The sequence below is a fragment of the Sitophilus oryzae genome, unplaced genomic scaffold (genome assembly GCF_002938485.1).
Source record: "Sitophilus oryzae breed Bouriz unplaced genomic scaffold, Soryzae_2.0 scaffold_1576_pilon_pilon, whole genome shotgun sequence".
In the NCBI taxonomy this organism is placed as follows: Eukaryota; Metazoa; Arthropoda; class Insecta; order Coleoptera; family Curculionidae; genus Sitophilus; species Sitophilus oryzae.
In genome coordinates, this window is record NW_022146254.1 from 13,893,241 (window position 1) to 13,920,688 (window position 27,448).

At 32.0% G+C, this 27,448-nt stretch overlaps 2 protein-coding genes across 4 annotated transcripts in view; one reads left to right on the forward strand and one right to left on the reverse strand.

Moving 5' to 3' along the window:
* LOC115879158 (thymosin beta) overlaps positions 1–25,293 on the reverse strand; it is a 48,038-nt gene extending 22,745 nt beyond the window's left edge. For all 3 annotated transcript variants that reach the window (XM_030895842.1, XM_030895843.1, XM_030895841.1), the window contains exon 1: positions 25,143–25,293. The gene's annotated coding sequence lies outside the window, so the exon portion shown is untranslated. The remainder of the gene's footprint in view (positions 1–25,142) is intronic.
* Positions 3,719–9,280, forward strand: LOC115879178 (piggyBac transposable element-derived protein 3-like). Its single transcript, XM_030895870.1, has 3 exons — positions 3,719–3,803; positions 3,869–4,683; positions 9,098–9,280. Exons 1-3 carry the CDS (start codon positions 3,719–3,721, stop codon positions 9,278–9,280), a joined length of 1,083 nt encoding a protein of 360 aa, XP_030751730.1.
* Positions 25,294–27,448: the final 2,155 nt, after the last annotated feature.

Genomic DNA, 27,448 nt, shown 5'->3' on the forward strand with positions numbered 1-27,448 from the left:
TTACATACTCCCAATGGGTAAATTGAGAGTTGCCTACCGGTCAAAAAGTCGTTTCAAGACTTAAATGGATTATTTAAGTCAAATTTTTGGGCCTTTTTTTTTCTGTTTTCGCTTATCCATTACTATTTATAAATATCACTAATTACTAATTATGTATTAATTAACACAAATAACTAAAATTTTGACTCGGATTCAACAGCGTTTAAAAGCAAACTGTGTAAAATAAACACGCGTCTGGCTCCACTCAACCAGAAGAACGGCGGGTGACGTCACAGCGACAAGGCGCGGCAGAGAGCGTTTGCCCGGCCATTTAAATTAACAATATTTAATTATTTTATATTAGAGGCATTTCTTAACCGATTTCAACGATTTTTTTTTGTTCAATTTGTAATTATATGAACTATTTTTTAAAACCATTATTTAAAAACATGCATTTTCCTCATTATGATTAATTTAAAGACATTCATTTCAGACAAATATCTATCTAACCAAATTTTTTTTTAAATGTCATGTATTGACTATTTCCAGCCTAAATATCTTGAGGACGGTTGCTTGTAGCGATTTTTACCAAGAGACATTTTTTACGTAAAAAATCACGGAAATGTATATTTTTTCACTCAGTAATTTTATACAGGTACGAACGAAAAGTTATTACACTTTAAAAAAGTTAAAACACATGTAGGTGGCGCCCCCTACAAATAGGAGTCATATTGACATAAAAATAAATGCTCGGACGCCAATTTTCATCCAAATATTGACTTTACTTCAGAGATTATTTGGAAAAAATCGAAATAAAAATGAAACTTCTACACCCTGTATATCCGAAACTAAGCACTTTAGGACATATATTTATACGAACTTTTTACTTATATTTATCTGCAGAATATTTTTTATTTGTTTTCCGAAATACAGTTCTGACCACCCTGTATAGATATTTGCTAATAGCTTATCGTTGCCTATTACCAAGAATCGCACATTTCCCAGAGTGACATTCAAATTTATACATTCAGTTTTATTAAAATCCATAACAAAAAAAAATTACTTTACCTACGGTTCAAAAAACAATTTTTTTACATAATAACAGTAGTATTATATCCCCATTTACTACCATATTTAATATGCATACACCTGTATTTCAAAGGAATACCGATATAGCTACTTCCAGTCTTCATTTCCTTAAAAACCACATTAATTAGAGAACCTAATTGGCCCCAATTTTGCAAAACATCGTAATTGGACGATTAACAGTGAATCCTTCGTTCAATCTAACGTTGTTTCAACCGATTCTAGTGAATAAGCACGGAGAAAGAAGCATATGGCGGTATATTATGATAATGGCTAACTGTTTTGCATTGTGAAATAGTTACCGAGACAGACAAACGTCGAATAGACGGAAAAATGAACGTACTGTGTACTTTTTGATTAAATATGCCAATGAAACGTGGTTCGAATTCCTTTTTAGGCCTAAGTCGAGCGGTTTAAGGTCGATGGGATGTGTCATAGTTTCATAGAGATAGTACGTACTATGAGTAAAATACCAACGTGATTTGTATTTACATTCTTACTTTTTTCCATAGCAACCTTTAAAATTGCCTTATATCTATCAAAAATAGTAGAAAAAATAGTACTTTAACCGCAAGGGTAGATTAAGTGATACTCACAGCGGGGATAGGTTAAAAACTTTATTTCTTCTCGCACGTTTTTTAATTGCTTCCATTTTTGAAAATTTTTGCATTCCTTTACATAAGTTATTCGGAATTTAAATGGAAGTAATTTGGATATGGCGTTTGTCACCTCAGCCTGAATATCTGTTGGTAATTTACTTATTTCGTTTTGAGCCATTTCTGGCTGCAATTCAATCAGCAATCGACAAGGAAGACAATTAAAAAATATTGACTCAAAACTGACAACTAAAGAGACAGCTTTATTTATTTGTCAAATTACATAGAAACCAACGCCAACCCAGCACAATATTTTTCTATTCGTAATAAACTCCTTGAAATAATAATTTCTGAATATTTTTTAAAATGTAACTAACTGGCAAAAAATATTGTTGTATACACGACGATAAAATTGCATTATCGTCTCCCGAAATTAATTCACGAGCGATAAAATCGCTCTAAAATATCTTGGAAAACTTTTGCTTGGGGAGTATGCAACCTTTTGAAGAGACATATGATTGACTATTGACTCCATTAAATATAACTCCAAAGAAAGTAAAACTCCAAACCAAACACATTTTTTCAGTATAATGTTGTATTTCTATCAAACTTTTAACTTTGCAACTGGTCAAACACCACTAAGTTTATAAAAATTAAGTTTCATTTCATAACATCGGTGTTTCTCTTTATCAATTGATCATCATCAAATTTCCAAATGATCAAACAATCTATCTCTAATTCGATCTTTATTTCATTTGGAAGGACCCATAACCGACATTGACTAAAAAAGCGTGAAGGCAACCATATGGTGTCTGACACGAAAATGTAAGCGATGCATGTACGAAATGAAGCCAAATTTTGGGTCAATGCCCACCAAATTTTGAATTATTCCATTCTGCAATCGTACGAAGTATGTGCTGTGCGTTTTGTATCTTTTTATTTCACACACACACTTTACTTCAACCGCTCTTTTTTTATTATTGATACCTAGGTATTAACACTTGGTACTAGAAATTTTATAGTTACCAGATATTTACAAATAATATATTTAAGAAAAAATAATGTCTATACTCTGTTTTTTTTTCTCAGGTAAGATTTCGACAGACCTTGACAGAAAAAAAACAGATAACGTCCCATACCAATCTATTTATTTTACTAAAAAAAGTTTCTAATAATTTTTAAGTTAACTATGGATGGGTTTAAATATAAATCCGTCATGCGTCGTCTCTTGTTGTTTTGAACCAGTTTTATTGGTTTATTTCAAAAATGACAGATCGTATTTCAATTTTATTGGTTTGACGGAACGATGAACGACAAACGGACGTCGATGCGTATGAACTCGCCTTTAGATTTTTGACGCTTGTCAAAGTCTTGCCAAATTATAGGTTATAATTTTGTGTCAACTTTTGTCAAATATCCTGCGTTTTGGAAGATGATGCGTTTTGATTCGTGTTATTACGTGTGTTTTGTGTCTTTTGAAGTCAAGTAGAAGAAAAATCGAGTGAAAATTAACTGTAGACCTAGAGCACAGTTTATGGTTAACCCATTTTATCCCATTGGTGCATGAATGCACCAGCAACTTATGAAAATCAAATTTCGATTAAAATATTGTTTTGGAGCCTAGATTTTTCTACCCATTCGTTGATAATAGATTTTTGTTAATAAAAATACTTATTGAGGCTTTTCTTCTCCTCGGGTAATAAAAAATACAAACGTATAAAATGTGACAAAATAAATCTGCAAAAACTATATAATGGAATTTTGAAAAATTTCCACATTTTAATAATTATTTCCATTTTTTTATTACTACTACTAATCTGTCATGATCTTCCGTTTTTATGATAAAAAGGATGATTTACCACAGTCTCTATAAAAACCTTAATTTTTCTCCAAAATATTAGTGGTGCATTCGCGCACCGCTGGTAATAAAAATAAACTAGAAGCCGAATTTTGCCGGTCTTGACAAGTTTTGACGAACGTGTGCACAGTCATAATAATCGAATAAATGCGTTATTATTAGTTTGTGTTTCGTGTTATATGCATGTAAGTTAGCTAAGATGCCTTATAAACGATTTTTGACGCAAAGACAATTAGAAGAGGAATTGGAAAGTGTTGTTTTTGAGCTGGAAAATGATAATAATGGTAAGAAATCACTTACTTACATCTATAGTTTATAATTCAATAAAAATTTTGTTTTTTATTATTAGTTGTACTGGATGCAGTTTATATACCTCCAGACACCGATGCTTTGACAGATGAAGAAGATATAGATGATGAGAATATATTGGCGGAAACGGCAAAGCCAAACGATATTGTCGGTACTTTCGAACTTCACATCCCTAGCTCTTCCAATTCTGTAGATGTCGATCAAAATGTACGAAAACAATACGATTGGGACTCTTCTGATGAAGAAACTTTAGAAACCAAAAAACGAAAAATTACTGCTTCAGTTTCCCGTAATACTGTTCTTGCACCGCAGTGGCTCAAAGGAGAAATAGAATATACACACTCTCCAATATCAACTGAACATCAAGACAAAGAAAACGTAGCTGTAGCTGTAGGTGGTAAGACACCTTTAGAAGTGTTCTTTTTATTTTTTGACGAAGAAGTGACAGACTTAGTTTTGAGATATTCACATAAATATGCTGCAGATAATAATAGACATGACTTCATAGTCTCTAAGGAAGAATTGTTAAATTTTATAGGAATAATGTATCTTTCCGGATATCACACTTTACCACAAACTTCAATGTACTGGTCCACTGAGGAAGACAAAGGTGTGGGCATAGTGAAAAATTGCATGAGTAGAAACAGGTTTTATAGTATAAAACGAAATTTGCATCTGTCTGACAATGAACAATTAGACAAAAATGATAAGTTCTCCAAAATAAGGCCTTTTGTGGACATAATCAATAGAAAAAACTTGCAATGGGGAATTTTCAATTTTCATTTATCAATTGATGAACAAATGGTGCCATATTTTGGAAGGCATTCTTGTAAAATGTTCATCAAAGGCAAGCCGGTACGTTTTGGCTTCAAGCTTTGGTGCCTATGTTCTTCTGACGGGTATTTATTTTATACAATGCCATATGCTGGGAATCAAAAAAAAATATATTCTGAGCTTGGACTAAGCGGTGACGTTGTAATGAGTTTGTTGTCTGTTATCCAAAAGCCCAGCAACCATGAAATTTTTTTCGACAATTTTTTCTCATCTTTTCGATTATTTTCTCACCTGAAAAACACTGGTTACTTTGCTACTGGAACTATCAGAGAAAATAGGACGAATAATTGCCCTCTAGAAAATAGTAAAAGTTTTTCGAAAAAAGAACGCGGCGCTTTTGATATGGCATATGATAAAGATTCGAAAGTTTCAGTTGTACGTTGGAATGATAACTCTTGCGTAACGCTTTGTAGTAACGTACATAATGTGCAACCTATAAATAAAGTCAAACGTTATAATAGAAAAGAAAAAAAAGATGTTTTTGTTCCACAGCCTAATGTAATCACACAATATAATAAATATATGGGAGGTGTGGATTTGCACGATAACGGAATAGCCAATTACAGAACCAGAATTTTGGGGAAAAAATGGTGGTGGCCTTTATTCTGTAATACTTTGGACAGTATTATGGTGAATGCTTGGAAGCTTTATAATGTTGCTAACAATAGTAAAATATCTCAAATCGATTTCAAATCATATGTTGCACTACGTCTAATGAAATCTACAAGAGTTGCTGCAGTTATTAGAAACATTCCACAATCTATTGACGAAATTCGCTTTGATAATCAAGGCCACACCATTGTTTTCCACGAAACTAAGGCTCGAAGGAGATGTAGAGTTTGCCATAATCATAGTATGTATATATGTCAAAAATGTAAGGTACATTTGCATGTTCCGTGCTTTGCTACGTATCACCAAAAGTAATAATCTTTGTTACCAGTGGTTCATACATGCACCAAATAAAAGTTGATAAATTAGTTGTTTTTGAGCGTTTTAGTGTTTTATTTTATACTTCTAAGTAGAATGTAAGATAATTCCGATGTGTTAAGTGTACTTTAGTAGGGTTTTTATCAGTTAGGAATATTTTTAGAAAAGTTTTATTTAGTTTTTTATACCAGTGGTTCGCCAACGCACCACTATTATTTTTTTTAAAAAATGAATTGGGAATTTTCCAAAACATGAAATTTGTCTTTTTATATGTATAATAATAAAAGTATTTAAAAAAAAATGTTTTTTTTTATATATTTCTATCCCCGGGAATAAATGGGTTAATACTCGCTGCCCAGGCAGAAAGTCTTATACACCAATAAAGTTACCATCAATAAAGTTTGTATACCATCTCGCATCTCGTCGTAGATAAGTGCATCTCGTATATGGTAGAAGGATCATACTAAACACATACTAAAAACTGGAGTAGCTGTAAAATATCGACATCACACGATAGGTAAATAATGGATTTAGTACAGCAGAAAAATAATGTCAAAAAGTACTGGTTTAAAAAAATTAAAATTAAATTTAATTAATCAATCTTTAAGGTATAAAATTTGGTAAGTGTTATTATTAATAAAATAGTTTGTTTTATTTATGTTGATTTATTTATTCCTCTGGAATATTACAAATTTATATTTGTTCATAAAATATATTGATAAATATAATCATAAATGCGGGAAGTTTCATGAAGCTTGTGTTGAAAGTAAGAAATAGTTCTTTTTATATTTTTTTGGTATGTGGTGTCTTGTTCTTGTTTAATTTGTATTAACACATACCGTTTTTTGTATGCGATAAAATAACTCAATTACATTTTTTCAGTTTTATACAGTTTTTTTCACAATATTTTGAAGTAATCACTTGTCAGTCAAATTTAAATATACTTCCTGCTATGCGTTCCAGTTGTACCAACTTATTTCTTTGTAAAATAAAATAAACTACTTTAAAATTAAAATGACAGACACATCTATCACTGTCAAGGATCTTGTCGTTGGACAGACTATATATCAGGGTTGGTATGTTAAACAGTTTTTTTTAAAAACAAGTTCAAGATAATGAAAAGGCGTCATCGACAGAAAAAAAATCGTAATTGTAAAACGAACTAAAAAAAATCCATGATAGAAAAAACTCAAGTCATAAAGTTTATAAAATCTACTACGTATTTAAAAACTTAAAAAGTTTAGGTTGTAAGTGCAACACTTAACAGGCCTGTTTAATGAACTGTATTTGTTTAAATATTACGAAAAATAGGCCCATGTGTTGCCGACAGATGTAGCTATGGCAAAAATGTAGCGGGAACAACGGAACACCTGTACGAAATTTGCACCACAAGTCAGCAACAAACAGCTGTACCTTAAAAGTGTAAATTTAATGCCCAACGATATAAGACAGAGCATTATCAGAGAGCCTGTCAGGAAAAATCATAAATTTATTCGAAGCTTAGAGTAAATCCAGTATACTCTACGCACATTAAATTTATAAGAAGATTTTTAGAAAAATATATTTTAATCCTAGATCATACATACTTAGGGTTTAGAGTATACCGGGTGTTTTTCAAAAGTGGCTCATCCCTATAACGATTTTATATTTTCAGATAAAAAACGAGATTTGGTATGTTAGGATATGACATAAATGAGAATTGATTGGCGTATTCAATTAGTTTCATTCACTTCCTATTTTACCAGAAATAAATACAACATTTGATTTTTAAATGGTATTGTCGGTATTTTTTACTTTACCTGATAGAAAATTACATTCTGAATAGAATAACGTCATATGTCAACTTTTGACATTTCCACTTAAAAAACAGTAAGTATTTTAAATTTCAATCTAGAGTGCCACGGCCATAAATATAACGACAGTGACTCGAAACTCCAAGTATGTGGTACCAAATTATTCGTAAAAAATTCTTTTTCCAAATATGCTAATGATCCACCCTCGTTCAATTTGAAAAAATAGAGTTATGATTAAAAATACGATTTGGGCATCTGTTAACCGGCCAGGAAAATACACTAAAAACGAGACGATCAAATCTATTTTTCCAAAGCTCCTTGATGAAAACTTAATGGTTCTAACACATCCATAAAACTAATTGTCAATCATAATAAACAAGAATGCATTTCTTACTAATTCTGAACACTGACAAATACAGCTAATCAAAGTAATTAAGTACTAATCCTGTAAATACAGGAATGTTTATGTTTATCTCCGATAACGGCCATTACAGAGACAGGTTTTCAACATTTCCTTTTTTCACAAACTAATAATGACAATACCCAGCAACCGTCTACCATCAATGGTTCATTAATATTCAAAAAGTACCTGCTGAAGACGGCTAAACGACACGACGCGAGTCTGTCTGTCTGTTGGTCGTACCAAAGTACTAAACTTTAAATTTATATTTTGGAAAGCTGGGAAAGTTCATCAGCCCTTCTAAATTTAAATGTAGTGTCGTTAGGCGCTCTGTTAAGACGGGTAGGACCATAAAAGTTTAAGGAGCAGTAAATGTCAGTGAGATTTCAGAAATATGTGCATTTGTACGTCATATTCAGCATTATTTTACTGTTAATTCCTTGCATATTCTTCTATCATTTGCGTACATGTTCTCTATGACGAATTTAGGAAAATTATATATCTCTTTATTAATAAATTACATATTCTTGAAGCCCGTTACTGTATATTAAACAACATACTTAAAAAATGACTAGCATATTAGCGAGTTCTTGAGATACAGGAACATTTAATTAAGTACAGGCATTTTCTGAGGAACTCTAAATAAACTTTCTTATATATGGTTCATATCAAATAAATTTTTAGTTACGTCATCGAGGGCGACAATTTTTAAATTAATTGTTGCCAACAATGGATATATTCGGAGCCGTGCTGACTAAGTACCGTATGATCAAGAAAAAAGATCGTCATTTCCCATATAAACTTATATGTAAAATGACAGCGATGTTCATTTCATAGCCGTCGCTGACGCCGTTTTTTTTTCGATCATACGGTAGAATTTAAAATTCCCGCTGATTCCTAAAATATTTTGATTGAAAGAAAATATATATAAAATGGGCAACGCTGTGAGGGTCAAGCTTAATCACGTGACTAAAAGTTTATTTGGTATGAACTGTCTGCATATTGTTTACTTCACGACATTCATTCATAATATGGACCAAATATAATATCCGTATTAGCTGTGATGAAATATCTGTAGATGAATAAAAAAAATCCATTTATTATTATCTTTTTATTAACATTGAACCTAGTGATGTTAATATTTCAGAAAGTTTTGACTGTTGCAGGAGATTTCCGAAACTTTCGGAAATTTATGAAATTTTTGGAAAATTTTCAATATTACATATTTCTTGTTGATTTGAAACTTGAAAACAAAAAAGCACGAAATTAAATTTAAAAAACGTAAAACACAAATAAGTGAATTATTCTATTCCAGAATACTTTCAGGCGCCGAGCTGGTCCCATCTTCATAGAGGGTATTATAGTAGTAGTAGTACTGTCTTCGTCAGTTGCTATTTCCAGATCAAATATATTTGATGTATCATCTGGTTCTGATTCTGAAGGATGGACCTCTACCCCTACAGGTTCTAGTGGTTCTGGAGGAGTTTCATGTTGTTGAATATCATGCTCCATATCCACTTTTTATTTTTGTAGTAATACTTTATTGTTATGAGCTACGAACATTATTTTGCCGGCTCTTTGTGCAGTTAAACGATTCCTTTTGTTAGTATGGATAAAACTGTAAGTACGGAAACTTCTCTCAGTGGCTGCAGATGACGTTGGTATAGACAGCAGAGCAACAGGTAAATATTTCAACTGAGTATTTTTACACATTGCTTGCCACCAACTTAGACAGTCTACATTTTTAACTGACATCCAAACGTAGTCGGGAGCCCATAAACCCGATTTGGCGCAATAATTTGTTACATCTGTAAAAATGGCTTCTTTATTATTGACAAACTGAGGATGTTTGTTGGTGATATTGTTGATAAATTCCATAGCGGCTATGTGTTTGGTTGGTTTGGTTAACAACTTAGAAAATACGTATTTTATATCTAGTATTTCAAATACCTTCATATTTTTATTCCCGAGGAATAATCAATGTCAAAAGATAAGCTGGAGTCAAGGCTGTTTTATACCTTTTTTGAAACAGCTGAATGTTGATCAAGCTAACTTCCGGCTTCTCCAAATTATCTTTTAGTTCATTCCAAATTTCTACCGACATTTTGTTCTGCAATGTTTTATTCTCGACTTAACACAGTCATTATCTTCATATCAACATCATATTTCCAAAAAAAATCTCTTTGATCTAAGCGGCCGATATTTTTTGCGGAAATAGGGGCATCGGCAAAGTTTACAGAATAAAATATATCGGTGACCGATTTGGAAAAACGACAACCCACCGTAGAAATGTTAATATTGTCAATATCGGGCAGAGTTACAAAGATTTAGCCAATTAGGATAGGACTTTAAATTGAAAATTGATAAAAATAAAAAAAAATCGACTAAAATCAAAAAAAAAATCTAAAAACGATTTTTTTTAAATCATGATTTTTTTGCACCCTGCTCTATGATGAGTTACAACTCTAGAAAGAGGGATATAATAGATCTGTAAGGTCGCGATGATAATCTACAATAATAAATTTGTTGAATAGGTGCTTCCATAGACACTAACTAAAATAACTCACTTGGTTTTACATGCAATCTGACAACATTTTGTAGTGGAAAATCTGCCGTAGCGAGAATTTTTTTACATTTTATGATATTTATGGGATATTTCTTTTTCTCTAGTCATTAAAAAACAGCAATATAATGTTTTATGTATTTATTATATTATAATACAAAAAAATATATTTTATGTGAAAGAGTTGTAAAAAAAGATTATTTTTATTAAATGAACCACAATATGTTCAGAAAATAAGGTCATTACTTCCGAAGAGCAATACGCTTTTCTCCATCACAAAACTGGTATCGCAAAGAAGAAGAAAGTTTACAATTTATTGTTGCTATCTAGTCGAAATGCAGTAAATAACTGATAAAGAGACGCTACATGAACTTTCAGCAGCCAGCATTTTCCACTGAATTAAATATCAGAGAAATAAGTACACCTAGAGAAGTTCCAAAATAATTTTTATACACCGGATCACATTAAGAAGATGACATTTGATGTATAAGTGTGAGTCATCAAATCTGACAAGGGTGTATTCCGTTGCTTACCTTGGTTATGGTTTTATGTTCCGTTTCATTCGGTTTCCTGAAAGTTTTCTTATTATGGAACACGGTTCCTGAAAAATTCGGTTATAACTGTCACCAAACTAACCAGCGCGAGAAGGCTGGTTTTTCTGGTTTTGTTTCTCAATCAATGTCATTTATGTGACAAAAATCAAGCAAATACTGGAAGTTCGAGTGAAATTCTCATTTAATTTCTAAAATTTGTAATAATATTTTGTATTTACATCCAAAAGCAATGGAGGTAGGCAGTAAAGGTAAATAAATTTCATTAACTAAATAGAATGAATTTTTAGGGCCATTTAAACTTATCATGCAGCCATTGTTTCTTAAAGTCAGGAACATTTAAAGAAAACATGAAAAACAAGACAACAAGTAATCGTGAATGTTTTGTAAGCTATAAAAATATAAATATTGATTAGATTAGTTTATTTATTATTGATCTGTTTTAATATTGGACCTACAAATTTTCACTTGAGCTGTCTAACGAGTTTAACAGTTTATTAATAAAGTACTTTTCAATATTAAACTCCATTGGAAAGAGGAAGCAAACGTAAAAGCAGAGAATAGGTACATTAAAAATGCATAAAAGATAAATTTTATAATAGAGATATTGAAATTTAGAAAACGTCAACATTTGACGTTTCCAGTATTTTACCAAACCGTTCCGTAAAGGTTCCGTATCAAGCCGATGTTTTTCAGGAACCGCTCTTTACCGTAGTTTACCGGTCTGGTTCGCCTGGTTTTGCAACGGAATACAACCTAAGTAGAATTAAGATTACATTAAGTTTGTATTACCATAGGTTACCAGGAAAGAGTTCGACAATGACACAAAAAAAGGAGGTGACGGGCATACCAATCCATCTTTTTCAATAAATAAAGGTTCTATTTTTTTAAGATAACTATGGAAGAGTTATTATATACTAATATATACCGGGTGTTTTTAAAAAGTGGCTCACCTCTATATAGTTTTTTATTTTTTCAGATAAAACGAGATTTGGTATGTTCAGGATTGAATGACGTATTCAGTTAGTTTCGGTCACTTCCTGTTACACCGGTGTAACGGGAATTATTTGGTATTATTGTTGTATTATTTTATTTACTATTGTTAAATACGGTGAATGCGCTGGGCAAGTGCGAGGGAACCATTAAGGTTTATACCCCGCAAACAATGTGGTATTCTATTAAAAGATAGGTAGGTTTTTGCTGCCGTATGAATATTCGCAGTTTGATGGCCGATCAAATAGCCACGAGTGGCGATCAAATAGCCACGAGTGGCGATCAAATAGCCGATGATGGCCGATCAAATAGCCACGAATAGCTAATAGTGAGCTGTATCCCGGTATTAGGTGAGATTTTCTGTTTGCTAATCGCAAATTACCTGTTACCATAATTAAGGGATTTTTTGTATTAGATCGAGCCTGAAGCACTAGACTGAATAAAGCTGAGTCTGATCGTCTACACATTATTTTCCATCTCTAATTAAACCCCCACAATCCATCCCATTACACCGGAAATGACTATATGGCACCCTCGGTTTTTTTTACTTTATTTGATAGAAAATGGAATTCTGAAGAGAATGACATTTTCATATGGAAATTTTTGGCATCTTTTCTTAAGAAAATTGTATTTTAAATTTCAATCTAGAGTGCCAAGGTTGTGTTAAAAACAGTAACTTTTAATCAAGGAGTCTTGGAAAAATAGGTTCGTTCGTTCTCGGAAAAATAATTTTCGTGTCTTGTCCTGGCCAGTTAAAAGATGCCCAAATCGTATTTTTCATCATATCTCAGTTTTTCCAAATGGAACGCGAGTGGCTCCTTAGCATATTTGGAAAAAGCATTTTTTTATGAAATGGTATCGCACACTTGGTATTTCGAGTCAAATTGTCGTTATGAACCGCATGTTACAGTTTCAAATAAACTATGTGCGAAAATGTCAAAAGTTGACATATGATATGGAATTCTATTCAGAGTGTCATTTTCAATCGAATAAAGTAAAAAAATACCAGGGGTGTCATTTAAAAATCAAAAGTTGTAGTCATTTCCGTCGAAACAGGAAGTGTCCAAAAACAATTGAATACGTCAGTCAATCCTAATTTATATCAGATACTAACATATCAAATCTCGTTTCTTTTTCTGAAAAAATAAAAAAGTTATAGGAGTGAGCAACTTTGGAGACACACCCGGTAGACAATTTAGTGACTGAATACTCTGTGTTTACTTATTTCTCTGAGATTAAATCTGGATGCATTTCAATTTAAAAAATTATAGATACACTAACCCAGTTTTTTTCTTGGAGAATAATATTGTCACTTTCAAAGAAAAATATTGACTTACAAAACACATGTATCGGAAATATCAAATTTTTGAAATCTCTCTCTTATCTGTTGACTTTTGAATTAGACTCTACTAAGAAATTATTAGCCATGACACATACATATATTTGCTGGTGATAATATTACATTACCGTTTATTTAATGGTAAATATATTGATATTATATACAGACATGCGAGTTAAAATTAGATCCAATGTAGTACTGAACCAGAGAGACCAAAATTAGTACTTTATGTCTTTTTTTTTTCAATAAAATCTTATAACATTTTTTATCAAGATTATAGTTCTCAACAAAATAAATTATAGACAGTAAAAAACATCGTAAATATTCAGACACTCTTGAAAATATTGATTTAACGCCCTGTATATCAATGATTCCACGCCACACATGCATGAATAATTGAAAGCGTATTCTTTGGCGATGAAACAGAAAAAAATGACAAAACCGAATAAATATGGTGCGTGTTTCCGGCCTGTCACAAGTATAGTAGGATCGATGCCATTGTGTTTAGAGTAATAAAAAATACATTTATAAATACCGTAGATAATATAGCGATCTGCGTGGTCTGGATTTTAACGTGTAAGACAATGACGTAGACAGCTTAATGGAAAACCAAATGTATTAAAAAGAGATAAAACTTGGGTTGATACATTTCTTCTATGGGGTATTGCCGGACTTTGCATCAAAATTTTAAACCGCCCAAGTAGGCGTTTATGAAAAATGTTGCATCTAGGGTTGGAACTTTATTTTTCACAATTAGTTAGTCATTTTACTACAGCTGTAATATATTATATTTAGCTTAGATATATTATCTTATTTTTTTCTATATATATCATTGTACTCAGGAGACCGAGTTCTTTCAAAACCCGAAATAAAAAATGCAGGTCCGTATTTAAAAAAAATAAGTTGGCCTCTGTATCTCACAAATTATCAGCTAATTTGAAAATCTAAAAATACCACCAGATAGCCCTAATAAGGTGGCTACGAGAATGTGCAATTAGTTTTTTGATTTTCTAAAAAGTAACGATAGGAAAAAATAAAATGGATTTTCGAAAAAATCCGCTTTTTTCCAAAAAACTCAGCAATCCTTGAAATTTTTAAAACGTTTTTTATGGCATCTTGGTGAACATCCCAAAGCGCAACTTTGCTCCAATTTAACCATGTTCCTATCTATTACGGTTACCGAGATACCAATGCTCGTACCCAGAATTTGTAGCACCCTGTATTTTATTTGTCTGAGTTTATGTCCATATAGATATAGTATGATAGCATACACGATATTAAATGTCAAAATGACAAAAACTACCATGAATTTTACACTCTGTATTAAATGAGGTCAGTCAAGTTTGCCCCCCGTATTAGAGGAAATTCAAAAATAAATATACCACTATTTTGCACACATTTGCACAATTTTGCACACCATAAATGATATTTTGCACACTTACCTAAGAGAAACCAGGGCCGTTTTTTAAACGGGGGGCAAACTTGACCGTTCCCCCCCCACTTGTTAAGAAATTGATTTATTTCTATGTACATCGATTCGGCTAATTTTGCACAATTTTGCACACCTGTTTTTGAATTTTGCATCCTGATTAAAGTTATGAAGGTTTGAAAATTTGCAATTTCCCCCCCATCTGTCACGAAATTGAATTTTGTGTATATCAAACGAATCGGCTAATTTTGCACAATTTTGCACAGCTATTTTCGAACTTTGCACACTCTCCTGACAAAAGTTATAAGAGTTTGAATATTTGAAATTTGTCCCATTGTGTGTGAAATGTCCCACTTAAAAATACATAAGTATGAGTCATATTTCACAATTTTGCACAGCTATTTTCGAACTTTGCACACTCTCCTGACAAAAGTTATAAGAGTTTGAATATTTGAAATTTGTCCCATTGTGTGTGAAATGTCCCACTTAAAAATACATAAGTATGAGTCATATTTCTAAAATGATAGATCTTAGCGACGTGAAAAGCTGCACGGAACTTAGATTTCACCTTTTCGATAATTTATAGCTTGCATAGAAGAACATTTATGAAACTAAAGATTCTAGACACAGATTTGTCCTAGCCCTCTTACTTCCTGAAATACCTGGCAAATTTGAAAATTTTGCATTTTTCGACAACCCTTATATCTCGGTTATCCTATAACTTATCGAAAAGGTGAAGTCTGGGTTCCGAACAGTTTTCGACGTCGCGTCGCTGAGATCTGTCATTTTCACATACGACTCATACTTATATGTTTTTTAAATGAGACAATTCACATACAATGGGACAAATTTCAAATATTCAAACCCTTATAACTTTTGTCAGGAGAGTGTGCAAAATTCGAAAGTAGCTGTGCAAAATTGTGCAAAATTAGCCGATTCGTTTGATATAAACAAAATTCAATTTCGTGACAGATGGGGGGAAATTGCAAATTTTCAAACCTTCATAACTTTTGTCAGGAGAGTGTGCAAAATTCTAAAATAGGTGTGCAAAATTGTGCAAAATTAGCAGATTCGTTTGATATAAACGAAATTCAATTTCGTAGGAGATGGGGAGGAAATTGCAAATTTTCAAACCCGCATAACTTTTGTCAGGAGAATGAGCAAAATTCAAAAACAGGTGTGCAAAATTGTGCAAAATTAGCCCATTCGTTTGATATAAACAAAATTCAATTTAGTCACAGATGGGGGGGAAATTTCAAATTTTCAACCCCTTATAACTTTCGTCAGGAGGGTGTGCAAAATTTAAAAATAGGTGTGCAAAATTAGCCGAATCGATGTACATAGAAATAAATCAATTTCGTAACAAATGGGGGGGAACGGTCAAGTTTGCCCCCCGTTTAAAAAACGGCTCTAGTTTCTCTTAGGTAAGTGTGCAAAATATCATTTATGGTGTGCAAAATTGTGCAAAGTGTGTGCAAAATAGTGGTATATCTCTTTTTGAATTTCCTCTAGTACGGGGGGCAAACTTGACCGACCTTATTAAATGTCTGTATATTAATGATAATCATGTGTAGGAAATTAACATGTCACTCTGAGTCTCCCCGATGCATATTATACATAAAATCATTTGTAGAAACACAATGCAATACAAACTGGCTTATCGCAAAACGTCATTTCGACCATTATTCCTTAAGAAACAATGTTAAAAATGTAGACAGTGACCGAAAGAGCAGGAAGTCCTTATCAGAGTGCAGTCGTTATGCGACGATAACGCAGCGGGACGGGAACAAAAATTATAGAAAACAGAGGATCGCTTCCTTTTTCTACTTAGTTTGCCGATTTCCTGTACATTTTTAATCCATGGTAGATGTCGAACACATTATCGACATATTAGGTATTTCTTGAAAAAATATCCTTCGTCTGACAAAATTTACTTAACCATAAAATACCCTGTTATCCATTGTTTTGGTCAATTCAACAAAAATAAGAAAACTGCCAGCTAATAACCTCTTAATGAAGGTTATAGATAATATAGTTTTTTTTCAAACGTCACAAAAGTATTAATTTTTGCGCCGTGAATGACAATATAAAAGTCATTTTATTGCCTAGGCCATAGACAAACAAATAAAAAGAGACTGGCAAATTAAATGGCAAAGAGAGGGACAACGTTCCCGTAGCGCAACTCAGAACGCAAAATTTCGTTCTATTTATGTTGATCTGCGCATTGCGTCTATTGGGCCCACTATCTCATTCTAATATAACAAGAGAGAAAGAAGCAGCCATATGAAACGTAATTTCTAAATAGAAATTAGAACAATCGCCTTTCGTTTTCGTTATGATGACAACCAAAATGACAACATCATGACAATTCGTCATATTTGTTAACTTTTTTGGCGATTTACCTTTTTTCTAAACTCTCCATTTTATTGACTTATGAATATGGATAGGGAACAAATTCCTTTGTTCCAGACAGGTATTTATATTTTGTTACTTATAATTTTAGGTTTTACTATTTGTTATTTTATTTGCTGCAGGAGCCTGTATCATCTATTTTTTTATATGTATTGGTACCCCCTTTCTCTGATAGATATGTTATAGACACCCGGTAAAATAAAAGTAAGTAGATATATTTATCATCTTATTAAGAAAAAAGTAGAAGTAGTAGTGTCAAAAATATTTCGAACCTCTCTTAACAACAAATTATATTAATACAATTAATTTTTTTCATTTGTTGGGTAGGTAGTTTATAGCTGGTTTATAGTAACCAGACACTTTATTAATATACCTATTTTACTTTTGTTTTAGGATTAAAACTGGACTTGAAAATGGTTCAGAATCATGATTCTCGTAAAGTCTTCTTTGCTTGGATATTCACTTTGTTATTGCAATTATGCAGTTTTTTTCGAAAATGAGATTTTTAATGCCCTTTAAAAAAATTGGCCGATCGTTTCCTGCAACAGTCAGTTCTTCTGCATTTAAAATTGGTAGGTTGCCTGATAGTTAATCGATAGTTAAGGGTAAGATTGAAAGAAAGAGAGGTCTCGGCAGGAAGAAACTATCTTGGTTGAGAAACATCAGAAACTGGACTCACCTAACTTTTGAAGAACTTATTAGGAAAGCCGAGAATCGTGAAGATTTTGCCAATGTGATCGCCAACCTCCACGAAAGAGACGGCACGTAAAGAAGAAGAAGGTGGGTGGAATAAACACTGTTATTTTTTGTTATTATATTATAAAAAGTTTATTTTTATGTATAAATAAATATGTTTAACAGTACAATTTTTGCTTTTTTTATAATTTCCCTTATAATAGTAGTAGTCTTTCGTTCTGAAAGAAACTGCAAATTTTCACTTAAACTGATTTATTCCCTACACCACGTTCCCTTTACGTGGTATAGGGAATAAATCAGCTTAAGTGAAAATTTTCAGTTTCAGAATGAAAGAATACTACTAATAATGGTTAATTTAAATTTTCCGCCAGCCAGAATGTGCGATAATGTCTTACGATACGTTTTATACCTATCTCTTTCTTTTTCATATAAAGCACACATAATAAAGAAAGATAGCAATAAAGACGTACGTCCTGCCATGGTCCTGCTAATTGGTTTCAAAATTGTTATTCTGAGTTGCGCTACGGGAACGCGGTCCCACTCTTTACCATGAGATTTGTCAGTCTCTTTTTATTTGTTTGTCTATGGTCTAGGCATAAAAGTAAAGCACTTTTACGCCTAAGCATAAAAGCACGAAAATATATTATTAAACTGACATAAAGTCAAATTTAACGAGCGTAACCACAGTTTCCCGATATATAATTACATACAAGGTATTACTTTTAATCTTTTTATATTATTTGGAACGTTTAAAATCGTTTAAAAAATTATTTGTCACAGTGAAAAAAAATAGCATGTTCTATTCGGAGTAAAAATGACTTTTTGTGCAACGCCTTTTCATTTATAACCTGATCTGACCAGTAAATTAATATACTCGTTATACATAATATTAGCCCTGGTCACTTTATTTCCGTGATCTGTACGTTAATGCATACGACAAAGATAAGTATATACGACCAGTTGACAGACAGAGAGACAAAATAAAAAGCGGCATACAGTGATGCCGGTTCGTACGAGCAATAAAATAATAAACGAAGATAATATAACTAAGCTTTCATTCAATAATGCTCATTTCTGTTAGACAGTTGTTTAAGAATCTATTACAGTTGTAGTAAAATGAGTAACTAATTGTGAAAAATAAAGCTCTCCAACCCTAGAAGCAACATTTTTCGTAAACGCCTATTTGTGCGGTTTGAAATTCTGATGTAAAATCCGGCAATACCGCATTGGAGAAATGTATCAACTATTATCTCTTTTTAATACATTTAAGTTTTCATTTAAGCTGTCTACAGTGTCTCCATCATTTATAAATAACAATGTATAATAGAAAATTCTAAGAAATAAAAGTAATTGCCAAAAATGTAATGATGTACCGGATGTTCTATTTAATATAACAAAGATAATAGGTGCTACAATGCTTAAAATAATTTAGATTGATAGAGCAAGTGACTATGTAAAAATCCAAGTTTTCAAAAAAATCACCGGTTCTCCGTAAACTTCTAACCTACTACTGCCGTGAATCACCCTGTATTTTTTAGTATCTAAATAGATATACAGAAAAATCCTATTTCTGTGACCAGATAATCCGAATTGCGTTAATTGTGCAAATTTTCCGTGTTAATTGTCAATTTGTTAAGTTTCTCTATATCATAGAATAAAATAAATACAATGAACCCGTCACAAGGACATAGACAGTACTTGGACACATATGGTACGACAGACGGCTACAATTACCAAAGAAACATATATTCCTTATGTCATGCATGCCGTTCGTTGCACATATGTATATGGTATTTGATTTGAACGATACTTTTTTTTCATTCCTCCTAGATACAGAGTGCTTCATAAGTATTTTAAACATTTCTACCAAATTATTTTATTAATAATAATCGCAAAACAATTTCCGATGCCACTTTGAGTGACAAGCGATGGCGACAGCGCTGCCAGATTGTGATAGATTTATGAGATGAATCTTAATTTAAAATTGACAAACAACATATTTATTATATCATTTTTTAAAGAGTTTTACGCTTTATTTTTAATTTAATAACTAATATTTTAGTGATTAATTGGTTTATTTGTTTTATAGCTGATTTCACATATTACATATTGACAAAAACTAGTCCATTATGAAAATTATTATAAGCGTTATTATGGGTTATTTATTTATTTACTGATGTACCGGGTGTCCAATAAGAATAGCTCTCGGCTGTATCTCGGAAAGTATTAGCCGTAGGGCTTACGGAAAAAAATATTTATAACTAAAGGGACTATGATAAATTGCTGGAAATTACTTTCAAGTTTGTAAAACGGCCGCTAGGTGGCGCAACTGCTATGGAAAATATGAAAATAGATTTTTTACAGAATTTTGCCTAGATAATGGATACTATAAATAATAGCTTCATAATCTTCAGTAAATTTTGGATTTTTTTTGTTAGAACCATTTTCTCCTATCTGCTAAACTAAAGTGGTGGGGGAAGGTTAGACCTATCTTTATTTAAATGTTAATAACTCCGGACTGGATGATCAGAATCCAACAAACGAAGGCTCTTAAAAGAGCGTTTCTTACTCTATATTATACCATAAAAATAATAATAATAAGGTTTTGAACGTAGACGCTAGGGGCGCTTTCTTACAATTTAACAAACAACGCGTTTTTTCAAAAAAATTAAATACTATGTGTTATTTTAGCTGATAGTAAAGAGTAGTAAAAGCTTAAAAAGTCAGCGAACACCGCATTTTGATATCTTCTTTCAAACCGAAGATATTAGCAAAATTATAATAAATACCAAAAAATAAGCCCTTAATTATATTATTTTTACAATACAGTATCAGTAGCCCTCTTGATTGAGCCTAACAGGCAGAACAAGTTAGCTTATTTTAAAATCGACGAAATGGCCACAGATGGTTAATAGTCTGTTGGCTCAAGACATTAGTGAACAAGAACATGATTCGCGTTTGGCTTTGCGCAGCTGCGTAATAGTAACATCAACAGTTAGATCAACATTTTGATAAAGCAGCAGCTTTTTTATAAATGCTTTTTCAAAATGCCGTTATTATTTGAAGTAGTTGAAGTAGTTGGCATTTTGAAAAAGCAATCAAAAGATAAAAAACGCTGCTAAGACTATCAAAATGTTGATCTAATAACAATTTGACGTTTATACTATTACGTCAAAAGCAACTTTTTTCCAAAGCCTACCATGACTTCACTGATTCATCGTTTCTTGTTCACTATTATTAATATCTTAATTATTAGATATTAATACATCTGGTATTATGATATTCTGGTATATCGTCGGTTTTAAAATAAACTAACTGTTTCTATCTTATTTTTAAGTTAGAATGGGCATAATCAAGAGGGCTACTGATACCGTGTTGTAAAAATAAGGTAATTAAGGGCTTATTTTTTGGTATTTATTATAATTTAGCTAATATCTTCGGTTTGAAAGAAGATATCAAGATGCAGTTTTCGCTGACTTTTTAAGCTTACCTTTACTACCAGCTAAAATTACATATACTATTGGATTTAATTTTTTTGAAAAAACGCGCAATGTTTGTTAAATTGTAAGACGACGCCCCTAGCGTCTACGTTTAAAAGCTTATTATTATTGTTTATATGGTTGCTGAACACGGCGCAATGTGACGAACATGAGCGATAGTAAAATTCGGTTTAAACGAATTTTTGCAGCTTTAATCTAAATAAAATATCTGTTAGAATCATTTGCTCTATAAAGTAAAATGAAGAGCTACTCAGTATCAAAAATTATACAACAAATTTAAACATTTTTGCCAAAATTTCATTTAGTCAGGTTTATAGACTTTAGTGTCAATGTCGATATGATTGATGACGTGCATCGGAAAATGTTTTGCGATTACTATAATTATTACGCTTTCTCTATGGATACAACTGACTACCGCAAGCTGTTGCTGGGATATCCTATTAATTTTAATTGTATTTTTTTAGACATTGGGTAGATCGTAAAATACCAAACGACATACTGAAATTATCACCAGTTTTCTAGAATGCAGACACCCTTTCATAAAATGCGTGTAAATATTTTGAACATCTCTATTAGGTACCTACTACATATTTTTGAATTAATAAATAATCTATCTTTGAGTAAATTATTAGTATTTACAGGTAGATACGTGATAAGTGATGTGTAACGTTTTTATTATTAAATAAACGTTTAGTTTTCTACGTGTTGCTTTTTATTGTATTGTTTATAATTATGGCAAATGTTATTTTTCTCGTGTCCTACTTAATTGAATAAATTAATATTAAATTAAGCGTATATTATGCGCTGTATAGAGCAAGTGTGTCGACTGATATGACGTTTGCATTTTTGTCTGGTTACTGGCATACTGGCTAATATATTGGGTGTTTCTTCGTGTTCAATAAAAAAAAGTAATAAGAAATAAAACAGCAAAAGAAAAAAAAATTATGGGGATAATTGGGGCTCAAAGCTCAAAAATACGACCTAGAATAATGAATTCGATATACATCTGCTTACAAATAAAATTATTGCCAAAAGCAATATACCATACAATTTGGATATATCACCATACGTACTAAGAACTTTTCTTAATGTGACGAGCACTGACACATTTACCTTATCCAAAATTATTTAAATTTGAAATGTGTATTGAGCATCTGCAGACCTTCAAAAAATGTATTTAGGACTTCGCTGTAAACCCAACGGGGGAGCCAATATTTGGACCAGGCGGATGAAACTGCCATTTGAATTTTGGAAACACGGCGGAGTTTCTGCCAGTAGAGGGATAGATGGCGCTGCGTAGAAATTTCATCTAAAGTCCCTAGATATTCATCTAGGGACTTTAATTTCATCATGATTTTATCAAGTCATCCACAGAATATAGTTTAATTAACAATTCGTTTGATTCTCTGTGGAGTAATTGGAGTAGTTGGAGTAGTTGAAAAATATAAATATTTATATAAAATGTTGATAATTTAACAGTGATGTGCTTTGTTACCCTATGAATAAACATTGATATGAAGTTGCTTTCGCCAGAAACAATTATAATTAAATAATTTAATAAAAATTAATTTCTAAGTGACCCGGATCAGTTAGATCAGTAAAATAAATTGAAAAATAAACGTCATTCCATATTTGGCAATGTCTGTCAGTTTCTGTGAAGTGGAAGTGAATTGTGATTTGTTTTTATGGGAATATTTTACGGATTTTTGCGAATTTAGAGTATTTTGGACGATAGGATTGTGAAATTTAAAAGCCAAGTAGTTTAATATATAAGATTAATTAATCCCTGTGATAATTTTTATGAAATTTCTCATAATCAAAACAAATTCTTTCAACAAAATGGCTGTCTCAGAAATTTGGAAGATCATTAATTTTAAAGTTTTATTTAAGTGTATTTATATCGAATCAAGAATTTGTATAACATATTAAAAGCTTAATTTTAAAGGTTGTGCAGTAATTTATGTAAGTGTACGCTTTTAGATAAATATTAAATATACAAATTTGCAAAGACAAACAAGTAATTTTAAAAAGATCATTTATTTATTTAAACGAGTATAATCATTAATCATTAGGTTGAAAATATATTTGTATTTACTTATTTATATATTTTCTATACCCTTGTATTATTTATAAGCCCTATATGTCCTGTTTTATTTGAAAAAAAAATGCTTCGAGTCATCGAGAATAGATTTAATAACAATTTTGTCCCTTGGCTTTGTGTATTATATAATGTGAATTGTAAGATGTTTCTATTTGAATAGGTCATTAAAGTTGAGATTAAAGTTATACCAAATTATATTCACGGAAACTATATGTCTTTTATATAATAAATTATTTATTTATAATTTATAACCTTTTTTATAATTACTTATAACTGATTGTATAAATTCTGATAACTTTTATATATACTTGTATAGTGTTGAATGTGTTATATGTAATTTTATTAACAATGTTATAATAAAATAATCAAGTTACAAATTTTTCGTGTTTTATTGTAATTTCAGGGATAATTTCAACCTAGATTATTAATTTATTTGTATCAAAATACATTATTTTTATTTTGTAAAATGTTTTGTTACAAATAAGTTCATAATCTAGATTGAAATTACCAAATATAAGTAAAAAACTTATGAACTGGCAGTAAAGGTCCATTTAAAAATATGGCGCGAACCTTTAGTTCTGCCAGTAGCCCGCTTGGATCGCGTCGAGCGCGTGTTTCCAGGCTTTAACATAGGAGTTTTCATTTCTTTCAGTTAGTTATTCTATGATTTGGACAGTTCAATATTTCCATGGGATTTTCTACATTTCCAACAACCATGTACTATACCCGGTATATTACGAATGAAAAGACACTCAAGAATATGCTATATAAAATAATTTTTTAAGCTATAACCATTAAAAATTAAATTAGTTAATAACCGAGTATAAATATTTTATTTTTTGTAACAAACTTTTTTCAAAATATTTTTAACTTAAACATTTTATATAAACTCTATTTTACATAAGCCTAAATAATCATAACACCCTGTACAATAACGGTAGAGCTTAAACGAAAGTTAAGAAATGAAATAAATTGTTGTTATTGAAGGTGACCCAGCGTTCATAATGCCGGAGGATGAGTCAGACTTAATATTATTCAAAAATCAATTTTATAACGTTGTTTCAGTTTAAAAATCATAATTTTAACGTATTTTAATCAAAATTTTTCTCAAAAAGGTCAATAATTTGATAATAAAAAAGAAAAAGGGCTAGAAAATTAAATTTTTAATTATAAAAATTCACAAATATTCCAGCCCAATTAATATATTACGTTGTTTTAATTGAAAAAACATGATAAATGAAGATAAAACAAAAAGAATATATTATAATAGAATAAATGTACAACACACTTGTTTTAAATGTCAGTTTCTTCAATATTTTAAATTTTAAAGCTTCTGAATAGAGAATTCGTGGAATATGAATAAAAAAACTCACAAAGATTCTTCTAGTCTACATTATTAAATTAAAATACTTTAAAAATTATTTAAAATAGTACCAGAAGTAAGAATCACTCATGGCCATGCTTAAATTTCCCTAAATGATCATTTCAGAATAATGAATATATTATTAAGTTTCTTAAACAAAGAAAACAATAAAACTTATGGAACTAAAAGAAAAAACTCAATAAGATTAGATTAAAGTCCATTAATCCTCGTTAAAAAACGATTTATCAAAGAAAATAATTATTATATTATCGAGAAACCCCACCCTAATCAAGACACACACTCTGACAAGTTCATCAACCGGCTTTGTTGGATGGCATTTTCCGTAAATTTATGAGAGAAAAAACGTATAATATCGCACAATACAGTATAAATTTATAAAAACTATGGCTTACCTTCGATATGTGGACGAGTAAAAACTTCCAGGCGATCAGAAAATAATAAAAACGTTAAAAAAATTCTCGAGAGAACGACTGTACCGGCTAAACAGCTGACTCAAACTCGACTGGCAAAAGAGGAACGATCGGATTGGAAGGAGAGAATTCTTCGAGCCATCTGATTGGAGATGGAATCGCGCGCGCGCTTTGAATTCCGTCCGAGCAGTCGAGCTGATAAATCGGGATGACACACTTCGTAAACAATAATTTTTGTTCTTTATAAATTATTAATCCAAAGAGTTATAAAATTTTTAAGTCTAAATCATTAGGAATAAATAATTTTAAGTATCCTGAATCCTGTTAAGTTTTTAAAAAATGAGTCGATTAAAAATGGAATTAAATGTAATTAAGTACAGTTTAATTGGGTTTAAGAATTATACATACATACAGCCGTTACTCGCTGACGAGTATTCGACACACATAAAGAAAATGGTCACGCAAGGCGTTTTCTTTCATGAGCTTTTCTGTGACTGAAAAGCCCGATACGTGATGTTATCTGCCTACCGCACTCCGGACATTCAAAAATCTCATTGCTTTGTTGCCTCTCTACTTTTTGGTTGCCGCTGTTAACTGAGTTTACAACCCTTCTCCATTGAGTTCTATTGTGAGCTGCTTTTTCCCACTCATTCTGCATGTTAATTCCCTTTAAATTTTCGTGGAAAATGTCCTTGTATCTTTTCAGTTGTCCACCCGGCCTCCTCTTACCGTCCACAAGCTCACCGTAAAGCAGAGATTTTGGTATGCGGTTTTCTTGCATTCTGCATACGTGACCAGCCCATCTTAAGCGGGATTTTGTGACCATGACTTCAATACTCTCGCAGTTAGATTTTTCAAGGACCGATACGTTTGAGACATGATGGAACCACCGGACTCTTAAGAGTTGTCTAAGGTGTCTCTGTTGCAACTTGTTCAATGCGTTCATGTGTCGGCGGTAAGGCACCCAGGTTTCGCTCCCATATATCATGGTGGGGATTATAATTGCTCGGTATACTGCAAGTTTTGTTTTTGTACTCAAGTCATGATTGTAGAAAACCCTGTCTTTTAATTTCCAGAATGCCCTTGAGGCGCTACTAATCCTGTGCTGAATTTCAGAGTCAATATTGGCCTTTTCCGAAATCAAACTGCCAAGGTAATTGAATTCCGCCACATATTCCAATAGTTCTTCTCCGATTTTTATAGCATTGTTGTGATCTTCCGGGTGAGTGCACATGATTTTAGTTTTGTCGATGTTTAGCTTAAGGCTCAAAGCCTCGTATGCCCAGGTATATGTGTTCAACATTTCTTGTAATTGTTGTACCGTGTTTGCAACTAGAGTGCAGTCGTCAGCGTATTGAAGTTCTGTGATAAATTTTGTACGTGTTTTTGCCCTGAGTCTTTTTATGTTGAACAGACCGCCGTCATATCAGTATCTAATGCCCAATCCTCTCTCCTGCAGTTTGCTGTCCACTATAATGGAGAGCGCTGCCATGAATATGTTGAATAGGAGAGGCGCTAAGACACATCCCTGCCTAACTCCTGTATTTGTTAGGAATGGGTCTCTCAGTGATCCATGATGTGACACTCTTGACTTGTTGTTTTGGAGGCTTTTACACACTGTAAGAAATTTGTTGGGTACTCCGAACTTTTCCATAATTGCCCAAAGCGCATCTCTGTTCACAGAGTCGAAGGCTTTTGTTAGATCGATGAATGCAACATAAAGTTTAGACTCCTGCTCTTTTACTTTTTCCTGTAGTTGACGGATGGAAAATATGGAATCGACGGTGCCGCGGTTGGTACGAAAACCCCTTTGCGATTCTGGAAGGATTTTTTCTATATATGGGTGCAGGCGGTTTGACATTATTTTTGCAAGAATTTTTCCGCCGATAGCCAATAGCGAAATTCCCCGGTAATTTCCGCAGTCTGATGCACTTCCTTTGTTCTTAAATATATTCACTATATTCGCATTGCGAAAATCCTGAGGTACCTCTCCGCTTTCCCATACGACACCAAAGAGAGCCTTAAGATGACCAATAAGTTCTTTACTTGCACACTTATAGATTTCCGCCGGAATATCGTCACAGCCAGCTGATTTGTTGTTTTTAAGCTGTTTTATGGAGGTCTTTATTTCTTGTTCTGTTATTGGGATGTCTAATACATCGAGGCTGTTATACTGAGGTATTGTGTTTAATGCTTCCATATTGGGGTTCTTTTTCTTGGTTAAGGATATGGCTGTAATGTTCTTTCCAGCGATTTCTAATTTGTTCTTCCTCTTTTTAGAAGTTCGC

Excerpts from the sequence above, each read along its gene's own strand:
- LOC115879178 (XM_030895870.1), top strand. The coding sequence starts at position 3,719 with ATGCCTTATAAACGATTTTTGACGCAAAGACAATTAGAAGAGGAATTG. Across the intron at positions 3,804-3,868 it reads GCTGGAAAATGATAATAATG|TTGTACTGGATGCAGTTTAT; the intron begins GTAAGAAATCAC and ends TTTTATTATTAG. Across the intron at positions 4,684-9,097 it reads TGTTCATCAAAGGCAAGCCG|AATACTTTCAGGCGCCGAGC; the intron begins GTACGTTTTGGC and ends ATTCTATTCCAG.